This window comes from Peromyscus maniculatus, chromosome 11 (assembly GCF_049852395.1).
Source record: "Peromyscus maniculatus bairdii isolate BWxNUB_F1_BW_parent chromosome 11, HU_Pman_BW_mat_3.1, whole genome shotgun sequence".
NCBI lineage: Eukaryota > Metazoa > Chordata > Mammalia > Rodentia > Cricetidae > Peromyscus > Peromyscus maniculatus.
In genome coordinates this window covers 79,701,271-79,718,180 of record NC_134862.1, presented here as the reverse complement: position 1 = coordinate 79,718,180, position 16,910 = coordinate 79,701,271, and the positions used below count along the sequence as shown (strand labels likewise).

The following is a 16,910-nucleotide window of genomic DNA, read 5'->3' as shown; positions in this document are numbered from 1 at the left end:
CTTTTCAAGTTAATAGAGTAGCTAGTTACTGTCATTTAGTGTTAATTAGTGACTCAAAGTCATCAACAGCTCTAAAGCTGTTACTCAGTTTTTCAACTTTGTCCCTTTTCTCAGGCCAAATATTTTATGTCTTGCTCCCCCCACCTCACCCAAACTTGTTTTAGGAGACTGTTTAGTTTTGTTATCATAGAAGGGCAAATGACCGTAGATCTTTAGGCCTTGTCATACAATAATGTGTTTCCCTGTCAACTGGCAGCTCTTCCCTTGATTTCTCTCACACTGTGTCTGTCCTCTACTCCAGCAGCACTAGAGCTCATTGAATTCACCAAAGCCACAGACGATGCTCTGCCCAGGGAAGAGTAGCTAAGCAAATGGGAATTACTCTGCCATCTCTTAGGAACTCAGAAAATGACAGTTTTACCATCTAGTTCATACTTTATTCTTCCCATTATGTCCATTTCTATCTCACAGTATGTTCAATCTGGTATATGTTTATTCTAATGAAAAATCAATAGTAATAAATTGTATAAAGTTAATGCTGCAAGGAAACAATTCTTCTGTGTGTCTCTTTCAGATATGATCATTCTGTTTCAAATGACAAAGCCTTAATGGTGCTCACTGAAGAACCACTGCTTTATATTCCTCCACCTCCCTGTCAGCCCCTGATTAATACAACAGAGTCTCTCAGGTGAGTGTGGTGGGCTGTTGCCTGTCCCCCGTGGTGGGCTGCAGAACTTAGCTGTCTTTGGATTTACTAACAGGCCAGGAGAATCTGAATTACTTGTTGGATAACTGTAGCCTGTCAGTTGTCTAGTTTCTCCCCAACCTGGTAGAAATGGTCAGGGGTCTGTTTAATGTGATGATTGCCTGTTTCTGTGTGTCTTATTTGAAAACTAAACTAAAGGATGAAGTGAATGTTAAAATTCAGGGCATGACTAAACTTGTGGACATAATATACTCAGCCAACAGCATCTTTTTTTTTTTTTTTTTTTTTTCAAATTAGGAAAGTAATATTTGACAATATATTGTTTTGGACATATTTTCCCTTATTTCTTTGAATTTTGAATACATGATTGAGGAGATTGCTTTATAACAATTTATGTCTTATTAATAACAATATTAAACGTCTTAGTATTTTTTTTTTTTCAAATCAAAAAGCGTTGTCAAATAGTCAGGTGTGTTGGGCTGTTCTTTGAGTCCTACAGAACAATTAATTTCCAACAGAAGAGTAAGACAGTTAACTGCTATTAAATATACGTGACTAATCTGTTTTCTAGGTTGAACCATGAGCTTCGAGGCTGGGTTCATAGACACGAAGTGGAAAGGACCAAGTCAAGAAGAATGACAAATAACCAGCAAAAAACAAGGATTCTCCAGGTTCGTTCTGCTGGTGTCGGAAGAAACGGCATCACATTGCCGGGACCTTCTCCCAGCGGGGTGCTCTCTCCCTGGGAGATGTGGGAACCTAAGCCTTCTCTCTTCCTCACTGAGGGTGCTTCTGATGCAGCAGTCATTGTACTGAAACCCTCTCCACCCTCTCCAGCTTTTGTAGCACTTCGTTCAGGTCTTTACAGTAGCAGTCGTGTGCCCTAGTCAGGCATGGCACTGCTTCCTGCTCCCCCTTATCCCCCAGCTTCTCAGCCCAGGCAGTGCAATCAATAGTAATGTTTAACCCCTCTTCTTAGAGCCTTGCAAAGAAAACACATGGCAGATTGTAAGGAAGAACATGCAGGCACTTTTGAACATAGACATGTTCTACCACAGGTTAACAGTGGTGCAGACTTAGGACTCCGGTTCTGCTTCTTTGTTGGCTGAAGAATGACATTTGAGTCCTGCTTGTTACTGCTTCTGAAGCACATAACCTATCAGTTGGCACACCATTTTCCCAGTAAACATTACTGTGGTGATGGTAACGAGCCAGGGAGAACTAAGGAACACACACACACACACACACACACACACACACACACACACACACACACACACACACACTCAAAATAAGAGGTGCATTTTCTATGGAAAAATAAAGCTAGGTAGAAGATTAGAATTTAAACACAGAAATTAGTGGTTATTTTAGATTAAATCATTTGAGAAGGCTTTTCTGAAGAAATTCCACTTTAGTAAGATATTGTATCAAAGTAATTGATTCAACTGTTATAACAGCCTCAGAATCTTATAGCTGGATGGAAACTCATTTCCTATGCAAATTATTCATAGCTCTAGGATTTAGGGGGAAATTCAGTGAAATGGCTTCCAGACAAAGGAATAGCAAATGTAAAGAGCTTCAGGAGGGAGCAGCTTGCATATTTGCAGAACCTCAAGAAGTTGAGTAAAGCTGGAGGGATGCAGTGACTGAGGGAGAATGGTAGATGAGACCTGAGAGGCTGCAGAGCTGAGATCTCAGCGAGCTTCATAGGCTCTGCTAGGAACTCTGGATTTCATTCTAGGCCTGAAGGACACCACTGCCGAGTTTGGTCAGGAGAGTGACTTGACTTGATTTATATTTTTGAAAGATCATTTTGGCCAGGAGTGGTAGAGTTCATAGTGAACTTGGGAGACAGAGGCAGGATTGTGAGTTCAAGACTAGTGTGAGATGTATAGTGAGACCTTGTCTCATAAAACAAAAACAAAGAAACAAAAATGATCATTTTAGCTGCCGCACAAAGTGGACTGAGGGGAGTGTGAGTGGAAATGGATAGGTCAGTTAAAATGCCATGTCCCTGGTTGAGATGAGAGATCTTTGGGTCTATTCTATTATGGTAGATATGAAGGTGTAGGAGAGAATGGGGATCCAAATATATTTTGAAGTAAAACTGTTAAAGAATTGTTGCTATCTAATAAAAGGGAATTGGTGATAATTTCTGTGTCTTAAGTGCTGGATTAATATTGATGCCTTTTACTGAGACAAAGTCTGAGGAAGGAGTTAGAAGCAGGAGTCAAGAGCTTTAGATACAGATTTTAGACATTCCATTGAAGGAGTCCAGTAGACAACCATGTATCCAAGTCTGGACTTTAGGAGAGAAGTTGAGGCTAAATGTTTGATTTTTTGGGTGCTACTTCCCAATGTGAAACTAAAGAGGAGAGAAAATAGTGATAAAGTGCTGAGTGCTGGGTGTTGCCCATGTGTGGGCTACAAAGGAACCAGCACCTGACAGTGGCTGGGCAGTCAGATGGAGAGTGGTGAAGGGCAGTGCTGCCCCCAGCCCAGCCACCAGGCTGGGGACAAGGAAGGTGAGTACTCTTAAAAACTCACCAGTAGAAGTCATTGGCGACTGTGATGGCTATTTCATGACAAAGGCCTGGGGAAGTGAATTGGGGACAGTAACATGGAAAAGGGGAGATCATTGTTGTAGAGAAATCTCCATTTATGGGGGTAGAGACTAAGAAACAAGAAAGAGGTTTTATTTTTGGATATAAAATTTTTCGCCTGGTTTGCATGTTTGCTTTAGGTGCTAATACATTTGCTGAGCATGTTGGAGCTCAAATGGTGGTGCTTGGAGGGTGAGAGAAGCAGAGGCAGGCAGATCTCTGTGAGTCTGAGGTTAGCCTAGTCTATATGAATTCCAAGGCAGGCAGGGCAACATAATGGGACCCTGTCTTAAAAAGAAAGAAAGGGAAAAGGGGGAGTGGTACAGGAGGGAGGGAGGGAGAAAGAGGCACCTCAGCTGGCCATGGTGCCAGTGGCTTGCGTCTGCAGTCACAGAACCCGGGAAGCTGAGACAAGAAGATTACCATGAATTTGAGGCCAGCCTGGGCTACAGGGCTAGAGTGAGACTCTGCCTGGGGTGAGGGTGGGGTAGAAAAGGAGGGAGAGGGGAAGAGAGAGAGAGAGAGAGAGAGAGAGAGAGAGAGAGAGAGAGAGAGAGAGAGAGAGAGAGAAGCAAGCTTCACTGTTTATTTGGAAACATTATATAACATACTCAGGCATATTAAAAAGATATCAAGAAGCACAGACTTCAACCATGTGCAGCTGCTCTTTGCCATAAGATAATTAGAATCGGTACAGTTGAGCTTGAGTTCTGATTTCTGAGGGTCTGTGTCTATGATGATCCCAGATGTGCTTTTCTGGGCCTCTCCAACCCCTTCTTTGCCTCCTGTCACAGCTTTATTGGTTGTTACTACTCCTTGAGGGTGTAGGCAGTCACAGCCAATGCTGTGGGGACCTGACAGTCCCAAAGCTGCTTCCTGGCATTGGGATACAGGGCCTAGCACTGCAGAGCACACTGGTCTGCTAAACTGTGTGTCAGCTGCCACCACAGCCAGAGGGATGGGGCACTGTCTGGTTTCTACTTCTACATTCGGAGTAAGTTTATCTTACTCGAAGAGTCTAGATGACCCCAGTGACAGAAGGGTTCCAATCGTGCGCTTTTCAAGCTTCTATCCTTTGTTGTATGAGGAAGAACACACGAGGCAGAGACAGGTCACTGCCACTAAGCTAATTTATAAAAACTAAATTATAACTCTTGGCCTAAATGGAGGTTTTTTGCTTTGTCTTTTTATATAATTTGTCATGCTGTTCTTTCCTGTTTTTCATAACTGTGAAAGAGTTATTCTCTAATCCTGAAAGAATCCTAATCCACGGGAAATAATGTTGTCCTAAGTTTAGAGCCATTCATTTATAGATTTGCAGTTTAGACTGCAGCCCTTTTCTCTGCTGTTTTGGGTACAGATCTTTCTGCTGGGCACTTAGAGAATAGGCAGAAGTCTAGGAATCTTAGCTTTTACCAAACAAGGAAAGACTTGGATGAGTCTGTATTTGTGTGAGTAAAGGAAGCTCTGGGCTAGCTGGAAGGGGAGCAGTCACCCTGGCCATGCTGCTGTTAACAGTAAAGCATGTAAGAATTGGTTTTGGTCTTTTCTTTGTGTTGGAAGCCTGCGCTGCTCTGAAACTTCCCCACCCCCACTTCAGATGTCTCCCCTCTAGTTATTTCTTTTAGATACAAAAAAGATGTCAGTCTTATAAAGTATGCAATGAGTTTGGTAAACTGACATTAAAAGAAATTCTATGGTTTGATTAAAGTGTTGTATCTTTGATTTGACTTGTTCTCTTTCATAGTTTTACCCTCTTTAGACTAGAGCTATTAGTAAAGGTCAAGGGTGAGTGAAAATGCCTTCCAAATGAAGGTAATTTAGGTAGACTACAGTTGAAAGGACTGGTCTCATTGGGCCAAACTATAAGAAATTATGGATAGGCACGGTGGCATACTTCTACAGTTCTAGTGCTCAGGAGGCTGAGGCAAGAAAATCATTTGATTGAGACCATCCTAGGGCATATAGTACTCTCTTGTAAAGGGGAAGAAAATTCCAAAGTTTTTTTAAACTAAGAAAAATGCCAGATAGAACCCAAGCAGGAAGAAAAAACAGCAGCATGAATAAATATCCAGTAAAACTAACAGATCATAAGAAAATAAAGTCTGTGTACCCCATACCCCATACCCCATACCCTCTATATCTGTCAGTAACTTGGGTTTTTTGTTTGTTTGTTTGTTTGTTTTTGTTTTTTGGGGTTATTTGGGGGGGGGGGGATAAGGTTTCTCTCTGTAGCTCTGGCTGTCCTGGAACTTACTCTGTAGACCAGGATGGACTTGAACTCAGAGATCCACCTGCCTCTACCTCCCTGAGTGCTGGGATTAAAGGCATGTGCCACCACCGCCCAGCAGTAACTTGTATTTTTAAAGCAAGAATAAAAACAGCTATGGAATTTATAGCTTATAAGATTACAAAGGAGGGTCAAGTAGCCCTGGCTGGCCTGGCACTTACTATATAGAAGCTGATTTTAGCTCACCTGCCTCTACCTTCTGAATGCTATGATTATAGCAAAGTTTTTATACTGTCCAAATATTGTTCCAAGGTAGACTGTGATGATGTGACATGGATAACAGTGGCCCCTGTATATATTGTTTTTCCCTATCCATATATAGCTCTAAAAGAGGTTAATTTCTAAATTAAGCACAATAAGAGACTAACAGCAATAATAGAGCATTCATAACAATATACTGTAATAAAACCTCCAGCATCATTACTCTTGAGCTTGAGGCCACTATTCAGTGAAATAAGGTTATCTTTATACAAGTACTGCTAAAGCGTGGCAGTTGATCTGAGGACTGAGATATCTCCTAAGTGAGTAACATGGCAGTAATGTGTGTGCATGGATGTATATGCTAATCATAACAATTATCACTAAGTGACTAGCATGGCAGTAATGTGTACACATGGATGTATATGCTAATCATTAGCAATGACCAAATAAGGTCCTTGCTGTCGATCCAGAAAGTGGAAACCTCAAAGTCATCCTTGCACATTGGTGCCAATTACCAAAAAAAAAACTTGTTCTCTTTTTTCCTCCCTTAAGCATTTTATATCTGCATCTGTTTAATATTTATCACATTTTATTGTTTTATAGAACTTTTACCCTGAGTCATACCCTGAACCTCTTAAAAGAAATCAGATATCTAATTTTGAAGCCCAACTTCATGTAAAGATGGATATATGAACACAACAATTGATAAATTTCAGATTTATGATTAAACTAGTATTTATATATCAAAAATATTTATATATCTAATTTTGAAGCCCAACTTCATGTAAAGATGGATATATGAACACAACAATTAATAAATTTCAGATTTATGATTAAATGAGTATTTATATATCAAAAATATTTATATATCTAATTTTGAAGCCCAACTTCATGTAAAGATGGATATATGAACACAACAATTAATAAATTTCAGATTTATGATTAAACTAGTATTTATATATCAAAAATATTTATTGCTGTGAAGGAACAATAAGATCACTTTGTAATGTAATAATAGTAATATTCCTTTGAATTCTGATATCCTTACAAGTTTCTCCTAAAGATTAGCTTACAGAACTTCCAGGAAGTTTGGGAGGACAGAGGACAGAGCAAATGCCATGTGAAATACAGGTTACAGGTTTCTAGTGTAACATGTTGGCCACTGATGGTTCCATACTGAACTGTTCTCTGGCCAAGAGAGCCATGGGTTAGATGCCCTTCATGAAGTACAACTGATAAGTCTGTTAGGCATGAGGAATTTGTGTGTAGCTTGGTGAATAGTGGAAATCTCGTTTCATTTTGAGACTTTCTTATTTCTTAGGAATTTGTCTGTAACATAATAATTTTGACAAATGAAAGTTATTACATGCCCAGTAATACTTGTACAGCTTGGTCATAAAACCTGCAGTGGTTGGACTGAACTTCCTCATTCTTTCTGTAAACTTTGTAGGAAGTATCTGAAATGTCTTAATAAGACTGTGTAAGGTATATTCTCAGCCTACATTGTGACCAGAATGATTCTAAATAACAAATCCAAGTATGAGTCAGTATTGGAGGTTTTTCATGTGGATTCCTAAATCTCTTTCTCTCTTCCAGGGTGCTCTGGAACAGGGCTCAAATTCTCAGCTGATGGCTGTCCAGTACACAGAAACCACTAGCATCAGGTAAGAAGATGCAAAGCTCTTGGCCAGAGGGCTTGAACTATATTGTAATTTTAGTGAAGTTGAAATTCACATCTCCTTTGAGTGCTCCTCTACAACTTTTATATCAGTTCAAATGAACATATACTACCAGTTTAACAATCCTAATAAAAAGATCACCTCTCCCAAATCTCTTAAATGCAGATTTTGCCAGAGTGTTTTTCAGTCATAATTTTGCTGAAAATCCGAAGTACACATTGCTTTCTTGTTCTTGATTTTTATCTGTTTTCTAAGCCTCAGGGAGAGGGATATTACCTTCTTTCTCTTTTGTAGGTGTCTTGCTGAGTGATCACATTAAAAAATTATTATTTTGTGTGTGCATGTGTGTGTGTATATGTGTGGTGATATATTGTGTACCCTAATAAACTTGCCTGAGGATCAGAGGACAGAGCCAGCTACTAGATTAGACATAGAGATCAGGCAGTGGTGGCACACACCTTTGATCCCAGCACTTGAGATCGCATGCCTCTGCTTGGGAAGCACACAGGCCTTTAATCCCGGGAAGTAATATGGCAGGGCAGAGAAAGGTACATAAGGTGTGAGGAAACAGAAACTCACTCTGTTTAGGCTGAGGATTTCATAGAGGTAAGAACTAGTAGCTGGCTTCTCTGATCTTTTAGCTTTCTCCCCAATATCTGGTACCAAGTTTTATATTAAAAGACCATCTAAGATTCGAACAACATATGTGTGTAATGAAGTCAGAGGAAAAGTTAAGTTAGAGAAAAACCCTGGAGAGTTAGTTCTCTCCTCCCACTTGTTAATGCAGGCTCACTCTTGTTTCGGTTGTTCTATGAACTCTAGGTTTCAAGGTGATTGCTCCGTCTTGACCTCTCCTAGCGCTAAAGTAGTGCTGGCATTACAGTTGTGTCCTTCGGTCAGCTTTTTGTTTTTATTTTTTGAGACAGGGTTTTACTGTGTCGTTCTGGCTGTGAGATCTACCTGCCTCTACCTCCTGAGTGCACCACCACTGCCTGGCTTGATCCAGCATTTTTTTTAAATGTGGATCCTGGGGATTGAACTCGGTCATTAGGCTTTGTGTGACAGGTGCTTTTACCTGCTGAACCATCTCATCCACCCTGGCTGGGTACTTTACATACAGCTTATCTTTAAATTTACATAATAGTTCAAAAGTGTATTTTATATATGGAAAGGGTAGGGAGTCAGGGGGGGTTTTGTTGCTGTTTTTAATCATTTTCAAAGTCATGAACCAAGTGATAGACTTCAGACCCTGTCTGTTTGACTTCAAAGAATCTCGTGTTCCTACATAGTACCACAGGAGATTTTGAGAGATTCCGAAGAGAGTGCAGTATCCAGCAGTTCAGCTGTCATCATCCAGGCGGATGTAACTGAGAGGGAAAGTGGTGTGGGAAGGAAGACAGTCACGATTAAGGGCTAGCTGTAGTGGAGCGGACTTGTAGTCATAGCTCTTCCTGACTTGCTCTGTGAACCAGGCTGGTTAACGAAGCAGGTGTGAGACCTTATGTTTGGTCTTCCAGCACCCCAAACAACAATAGCAATAAAAACATATCATTTGCATAAGTCAAATGTAGCAGAATATCATATGGCATCCCATAAATATGTGCCAAGTAAAAAAGATTAAAAAGTAACAATTGTTCTTAAAATGCTACTGTTTTGGTTGAAAGAGATTCTTAAGATTCATATGTGGCCTTAGAATGGAAGGGATTGGGAAGACTCAACATGTTTGAATATTGATATTTTCTGTCTTCTCACATCAGTAGAAATTCTGGGAATGAACTGCAAGTGTATTACGCTTCACCGGGAAGTTACCAAGGCTTCTTTGAAGCCATCCGCAGAAGGGGAGACACGTTTTACGTCGTATCATTCCGAAGGGTAAGTTCATTTTCAAAGAATAAAGCGAACATTTGTGAGCACCTGCTGTGTACAAGACTTCAGACTTGTATCTTGGAGAAGGTACCGCGGTAGGTAGGAGGCAGGATGAGGGCGGTGACGCAAGTGCAGCAGTGTGAGTGAGTGCCGTGCTGGATGCCGACTTGACGGAGCGGTCAGCGCTGAGGAAGTGGAGCATGGCCCTGATGTCAGGCTACGTACTGTGCATTAGAAAACACAAACTGCACCCTGATGTTTGTTCCTTGTCACCCCGTAGCTATGCTGCTTGTTTCTAATGAAAGGGAAAGTAAAACACCATCTCCTGTTCTGTGTTTTAAGCCAATGCCTGTTTCGTAATTGAGGACCAGACTTCTGAAATGTAGGCTGGTTAATTTGTCAATTGTGGAGTGTTTAGATCTGTGTTCCCAAGTTTCTTTGTTCCTTTTTTGTTTTTTCATTAAATGTTTATAGTCATTGGTGAAGAATATGTTAAATAATGTCAGATTGTACAAGCATGAATGTTTATACTAGAATTTTTGAATGTTAAAAATGTTAGACTACATGAAAAAGCACAGCCATTGACAGTCCATCTGCTTTTCCTATAAAATGACGATATATTCTTCATAGAGTTTCCATCTGACAGTCCTTTAGAGTGAGTGCTATACATTAACCAGGAAAGCAGAAATGATTGGAACTCCTCAGTGATTTGCATCCTAAGCCATTTCTTTCTTTCTTAAAAAACAAAACAAAACTATTCTGTTTTTAATTACTTACTTGTGTATATTGGTATGCGCATGTGAGTGTTGTATTAGTTACTCTCTGTTGTTGTGATAAAACACCACAGTCAAGACAACTTATGGAAGAAGCAGTTTATTTGGGCTTATGGTTCCAGAGGGTAAGCTAAGCGTTCGTGATGATGGAGTGATAGCAGCAGTCATGGTGGCTGCCGCAGGAAGCAGGAGGTTCACACAACCACGAGCACAAAGCAGAGAGAGAGAGAACTGGAAATGGCAGGAGTCTTTAAACTCCCAAAGCCCACCACCAGTGACATACTTCCTCCAGCAAGGCCACGCCTCCTAAGCCTTCCCAAACAGTGACACCAACTGGGGACCAAGCATTCAAATACTTGAGACTGTTGGGACATCTCATTCAAACCCTGACAAGTGCGTTGCCCACAAAGTCCAGAAGAGGATGTCAGGTCCCTTGGAGCTGGAGTTACAGGTAGTTAGGAGCTACCTGATGTAGGTGTTGGGAACAGAACTCAGGTCCTCTGGAAGAACTATAAGCACTTTAACCACTGAACCATCTCTCTAGCTGCCTAAGCCATTCATTTTTAAAGAACAGACTGTAGGGGAAGTATGGTTAGAAATAAGATTTACTAACAGTAGAATGACTTTGTCTCTCAGTTGCCATTGCCAATCACTCTCACAGGAATTGCCAGTGAACTAGTTAGTGTTTTTCTAAATTAGACATTTTTTTAGTGACTAAGGGTTTAAGGAACAGAGCAAATGGGCTCTTGAAGACTAAAGGAGATCAGATGTGACATGTGTGTGTGTGTGAGTATGTGTGTGAATATACATATATACATACACACATATATATACATATATATGTATATATATATATATCCAGTTATTAATTAAATATACCAGGAGATTTGAAATACTTTAGCCAGAGTATCTGGTGATCACAGTCTTTTCACAAAATTCCTGTGCTCATCTTGTTCTCCCAAACAATTAGTATATTTCTTTGCTAGCCTTATAGTGCCTTTTGAGTGGCAAGGGGGAAATTGAGAACAGAATTTCATTAAGGCTCCAGCTGTCTTGACTCATGAGAACTAGGGATTTGTTCTTCTATAGATACAATTATGTTTAAGGTTCAAGGAAAAGTAAACCTTTTAAAATGGATATTGTAAGGACCTGATGGGTGCTGACATGACTGTGTTAATGAACTTACTACAGAAGCATGTTTTTAATTGCCAAAATAGCTTTTTTAATTTTAAAGGTAGTTCAGGATATGCCATCATTTGTTCAAAACAGCATAACAAATAGAAGCAGCAGCTGTTAAGCCATGAGTCGAAGTCATTGTTAATAATGTCTTTCCAGGAATGCTCTCTCTCTCTCTCTCTCTCTCTCTCTCTCTCTCTCTCTCTCTCTCTCTCTCTCTCTCTCTCTCTCTCACACACACACACACACACACAATGAAAACAAGTGCCTCTCTCTCACACACAAACACATGCATGCTCGCACGTGTGCATGTGGAGAAAGGAGAGACTATTAAAGGAGACTAGGTTGTTTTTTTTTTTTTAAATAAAGAGGATAAATGATTTTTTTTTAAATACAAGGTTTACTTTCTTCCCACATGTGTAAAAAGCTTTTTCTCATTATTTTATAGTGGGAGGGCTATTGGAAAATTATTGATTTCTCCTTCCACCCTTTAATGTTCAGGTAGTTCAGGTAAGGGTCTGTCGTGCATTCTTTCTGTATCTTTCATCTCCTAATTATAATTTATCATCTGGCATTTTATATCTAGGAAGAGTAAATATAAACCTGCAACATCTTTCTTTCTCCATTCCTTCTCTCTCTCTCTCTCTCTCTCTCTCTCTCTCTCTCTCTCTCTCTCTCTCTCTTGTTTTAACAGTAGGGAAATGAAAGTTAACTTTATTGCTTTGGTTATAAACTGTGTCATGAGACAGGAATCCAGTCCTTACATACTTGGGCTGCTCATTTTTCTCTTGCTGAGATGAAAATACAGGAAGTAGTGGATTACCTCATGCTTGACATTTTCTTCCACTCTTTGGTGTGAAATAGTTTGCTAAAAGTTTAGCTGAAAGTCATGTGGCAGGAGTAGGAGGCAGTGGGCTTTGCTCTTACTGGCTGCTCAGTCCCATTGCCTGAATGTTGGCATTGGACATTCAGAAAGAAGGAACTTGGGAAACCCCAAGTCTCTGCCTAGCAAGAGCCAGACACTTATGATCAGGCCACTGGCACAGCCAGCTTGCTTTCTTTACTGTCCAGCATATATTTAACTAAATGTTTAATAGCTGAAGAAGTCCATGTGGGCATCGATTGTCCAGTCTACCATTATTTAATAAACCAGGCCCTCGCAAACTTTTGCTTCCTCACATCCTATGCTCCTGCCCCCGTTAATCTCTTGACTGTTGAGCTGTGACAGTATCTTCTCTAAAGAAGACATGCTTTGGGGTAACTGCTGAGTTCCTGCTGAGGTCAGAAGAAAGACATTCTGGCAGGAAACCTTTTCTGTGGCTTTGCCTTCCTTCTGCCTGGTTTTTCCTCCAGCACAGCAGGCTCTTCTCTCCTTGTTGAGTTCCAGGCATTTATGCCTCATTTTCCTGTGAGTCTTTTTTCCTTTCCCTTCTTTTAAACTTGTTTTGGTGTGATTTGGAGGGGTAGGGTGGAGAATAGGTTTTCTCAAACTTCCAAAGTACTTTGAACAAACTATACATAAATAAGAAAAAAGTAAGTAAATGCAATGTTTGTTTTTCTTAATGTGTTTGTATAATATTTGTTTAGGGAGTGTGTGTGGATTAAAGAATATAAGAAAGTGAACTTAAGAGCATGGGCTCTGAGGTAGATTCTCAGAAGAGGAAAGTTAGGTAGGAGAGTGATGCCAACGAAGAGGAAAGAAACCCTGAGAAGGGTGAGGAATGCTGTGACCTTGGCTGTCATTCCAGTGAACTTTGAAACGCCATCCATCGAGGTTTCTTTCCAAGTCAGTTGTCTCTGGAGAAAGGATTTCAACTCTTAGGGCCGTTTCTCTTTAAGAACAGGTTTTCTGGCTAGAGAGGTGATCAGTTAGTCAGATGCTTGCTGCATAAGCATTAGGACCCTGAGTCCAGGTCCAGAGCATTCATTTAAAAACTGGACATGGTGGCATGTGTCTGTTACCTCAGGGCTGGAGTGGGAAGCAGATACAGGAGGATACCTTCAGCTTATTGGTCCATAGCCAAATTAGCAAGCTCTGTGTCCAGTGAAAGAATTTGTCTCGGGAGGCGTGGCTTCCAAGCTGGGGGAAGGTTCTGTGGCTTGCGAGGGGAGGTGGAGGAGATGGCGGCGACGGCGGCGCGGGAAGATGGCGTCCGCGGCAGCCCGGAGCGAGGGCGGCGGGGCTGCGAGCACTATGACCGCGGCTGTCTGCTCAAGGTGCCTTGTTGTGACAAGCTGTATACTTGCCGGCTGTGTCACGACAACAGTGAGGACCATCAGCTCGACCGCTTCAAGGTGAAGGAAGTGCAGTGCATCAACTGTGAAAAAGTCCAGCATGCCCAGCAGACTTGTGAAGATTGTAGCACATTGTTTGGAGAATATTACTGCAGCATATGCCATCTTTTTGACAAAGATAAGAAGCAGTATCATTGCGAGAACTGTGGAATTTGTAGGATTGGTCCAAAGGAAGATTTTTTTCATTGCTTGAAATGTAACTTATGCCTAGCTATGAATCTTCGAGGAAAACATAAGTGTATTGAAAATGTTTCTCGGCAGAATTGTCCAATCTGCTTGGAGGACATTCACACCTCCCGAGTTGTTGCTCACGTCTTGCCGTGCGGGCATCTCTTACATAGAACGTGTTACGAAGAAATGTTAAAAGAAGGCTACAGATGTCCGCTGTGTATGCATTCTGCCTTGGATATGACTCGGTACTGGAGACAGTTGGATAATGAGGTTGCACAAACCCCTATGCCATCGGAATACCAAAATGTGACTGTGGATATTCTCTGCAATGACTGTAACGGACGATCCACAGTCCAATTCCATATCTTAGGCATGAAATGTAAGATTTGTGACTCCTACAATACCGCCCAAGCTGGGGGCCGAAGAGTTCCAGTGGATCAGCAGTGAGCAGCCTGTCCCTGGCTGGAGAACAGACCTGTGATGTAGATAAAGCTCTGTGTAAAAGACCCTGTTGTCAGAATATGTCCTAACGATGCGTTAGATATGTTTTATTACCACTGTCGCAATAGCAGGTGGTATCATATGGACCTAAGGATTCAAGATCTCTGGATGGAATGATCATAGCTCTCACCTGATGCAGCTTCTGCAGATGTGTTGATTGGAAATTCCTTTAGTGTCAAGTTCTGAAGTCGAAGTCAATGATGTTTGCTCCAGATATAGGCACATTCATAGAAATATTTTATATTTTCATGGACCTTTAAGTGACACTATGCACGCAGAGTTCATTTCTAGTTCTTGATAGAACTGCATTTAATTAGTCTTTGATTTTAAGGACTGTAATATAATTTTTAAGTTCTTATTGTTAAAATCTAATTACATATGCTTTTGAATTGTCTAAGACAGTCCTTTGGGTCCAAAAGTAAAATTTTATGTAAAAAACAAACTACTAATAAAATTATACTGAGAAATGGAAAAAAAAAAAAAAAAAGAATTTGTCTCAAGAATAAGGTGGAGAACCATTCTGGAAGGCACCTGATGTAGACCTCTGGCCTCCACACCCCCACATATGTACAGCACCCACACACTCATACCAGGAGTGGGGCCTGGGGAAAGATGGGTGTACCAGGCTTTCTTGTCGGACTTTGTTTGGACTTCTAGCCCCCAAATAATGACACAGAGACTTATTATTAATTGTGAAAGTTTGGCCTTAGCTTAGACTTGTTTCCAGCTAGCTCTTATAACTTAGAATAACCTATTTTATATTAGTCTGCATTCTGCCACATGGCTTGTTACCTCTCCTCTATACTTAGTATGCCCAACTTCCTCTGCATCTCACCAGCAAATTCCACACCTCTCTGATTCTTCTCTGAGTTTCTCTCTCTGCCTGGAAGTCCCCCTTATCCTCTCCTACCTAGCTATTGGCTGTTCAGCTTTTTATTAAACCAATCACAGTGACACATCCTCACACAGTGTTCAAATATCCTGCAACAGATGAGAGAAAGAACAGGTCTTCTTTTATTCAGTTGGCTACAGATGAATGTCTATTATTCCCATTTATTTGATATTTCTTATTCAAATGAGATAAATATTTAAGAATACTTTTGCATTTTTTATTTTGTTTTTGTTATTAGTACCTGTTCTTCACATTAAAAGTAAACACTTGCTGGGCAGTGGTGGCACATGCCTTTAATCCCAACACTCGGGAGGCAGAGCCAGGCGGATCTCTGTGAGTTTGAGGCCATCCTGGTCTACAGAGTGAGATCCAGGACAGGATCCAAAACTACACTGAGAAACCCTGTCTCAAAAAACCAAAAAACAAACAAAAAACAAATCAATTTTGTGTCTTCTCGGTTGTTTCAAATGAATGTGTGATGTAAGTAGGGATCTGATTTCAGCTCTATGCCTATCTCAGAGATGTTTCTCCCTCTTCCTCCAAATAGTACCATATTTGTAGGTAGATTTCACTCCTTTTGATTGCTTGTAAAACGTTTATGAGCACATTGCATCTATGTGGTGTAGATTGTAAGGATTACCTCCAGCAACAAGGACTTACTTATCCCTTACGATGTATAGGGATCGATGCACCATAGGAAACTGGCTCAGCAGCCAAACAGCACCTTGAATGTACACTAATCCCCATGGAGAAGTGAGACAGTTTGTTATTCCCGATTCGAGAGCAACACCAGTGGTTCTACTGTAGTCTTTTTACACATGGCTGAATCAGATTTCTTAAACAGAAAATGGCTATTATTGGACAGTTGGTTGCTATCTTGTATGAAGGACTGTTGTGGGTGTCTTAGCTCATGATCCATAGACCATTCATTTATAACCAACAAAATATGGTTGTTTTCATTATATTCTCATTTTTGTAAGCCTGAAACTTCCTACAAAGAAAAGCCCGAGGCCACACTGTAAGAAAACCTGAGCTTTAGCTGTACACACACCTTAGAGATGTTTGCTTGCTTGTGCAGGCCCTTGAACCTCCATAAACGTTACTATAACACACTAGTTTTATTATATTAAAAAAATCTTTCTTATGTCCATTCCTGATTATTGGATCTGACACACTCTCCCGCTCATCTGTGTTATAGGCAGGAAGCAGTGTGTCCTTTTTGATTACTCCCCCGATACTCACTCAGCACTCTTCCTGCCACTCAGTGCGTATTGAGTATAAGATACATGTTAGATATAAGTGTGTGTCACTGAGAGAAGCCCAGTATTAGAAAGGCACTGTTGTTCGTGCGTTTTATTTGTTAGGTATTTTCCAGTGTTTGGCATAAAGAAATGTGACTGTTTTACTGATCTCAGTAACCTAAGTGGTGCTGAGTCCAGCAGGGTTTAGGTAGCACTGGCCTCTCTTTTTGTTCATTTCTGGTAGCTTCAGCCAGAGTAAGAGCAGTGTTATGTCTTGTCTCTAATCTAAGTCTTAGAGGTAAAGAAACTACCCGGATGAATTGTGTAAGGCCTTTCAGTGTCATCAAGTAGAACCTGAAGTTACTCTTAGTCTCACAGTGTGTGTGTGTGTGTGTGTGTGTGTGTGTGTGTGTGTGTGTGTGTGTGTGTGTATGTGTGTGTGTGCATGTGATGTGTGTGTGTGTGTGTGTGCATGTGATGTGTGTGTGTGTGTGTGTGTGTGTGTGTGTGTGTGTG

At 40.8% G+C, this 16,910-nt stretch overlaps 2 protein-coding genes across 4 annotated transcripts in view; both read left to right on the top strand.

The window, feature by feature from the left end:
- Atf6 (activating transcription factor 6) overlaps positions 1–16,910 on the top strand; it is a 178,410-nt gene that overhangs the window by 85,582 nt on the left and 75,918 nt on the right. Inside the window, exons 12-15 of one of the 2 annotated variants that reach the window (XM_042258560.2) lie at positions 575–688; positions 1,278–1,377; positions 7,397–7,464; positions 9,237–9,351. In XM_042258560.2, the coding sequence (XP_042114494.1) occupies positions 575–688; positions 1,278–1,377; positions 7,397–7,464; positions 9,237–9,351 (397 nt within the window). The remainder of the gene's footprint in view (positions 1–574; positions 689–1,277; positions 1,378–7,396; positions 7,465–9,236; positions 9,352–16,910) is intronic. The other variant, XM_006994440.4, reaches the window with a different exon arrangement.
- On the top strand, positions 13,363–14,266 carry LOC102913996 (RING finger and CHY zinc finger domain-containing protein 1). 2 transcript variants are annotated; one of them, XM_076547947.1, is made up of 2 exons: positions 13,375–13,511; positions 13,748–14,266. In XM_076547947.1, exons 1-2 carry the CDS (start codon positions 13,441–13,443, stop codon positions 14,205–14,207), a joined length of 531 nt encoding a protein of 176 aa, XP_076404062.1. In that variant the 5' UTR covers positions 13,375–13,440; the 3' UTR covers positions 14,208–14,266. The 2 variants fall into 2 exon arrangements, with proteins under 2 accessions (XP_006994501.1, XP_076404062.1); XM_006994439.4 differs by having other exon boundaries at positions 13,363–14,266.

Excerpts from the sequence above, each read along its gene's own strand:
- LOC102913996 (XM_006994439.4), top strand. The coding sequence starts at position 13,416 with ATGGCGGCGACGGCGGCGCGGGAAGATGGCGTCCGCGGCAGCCCGGAG.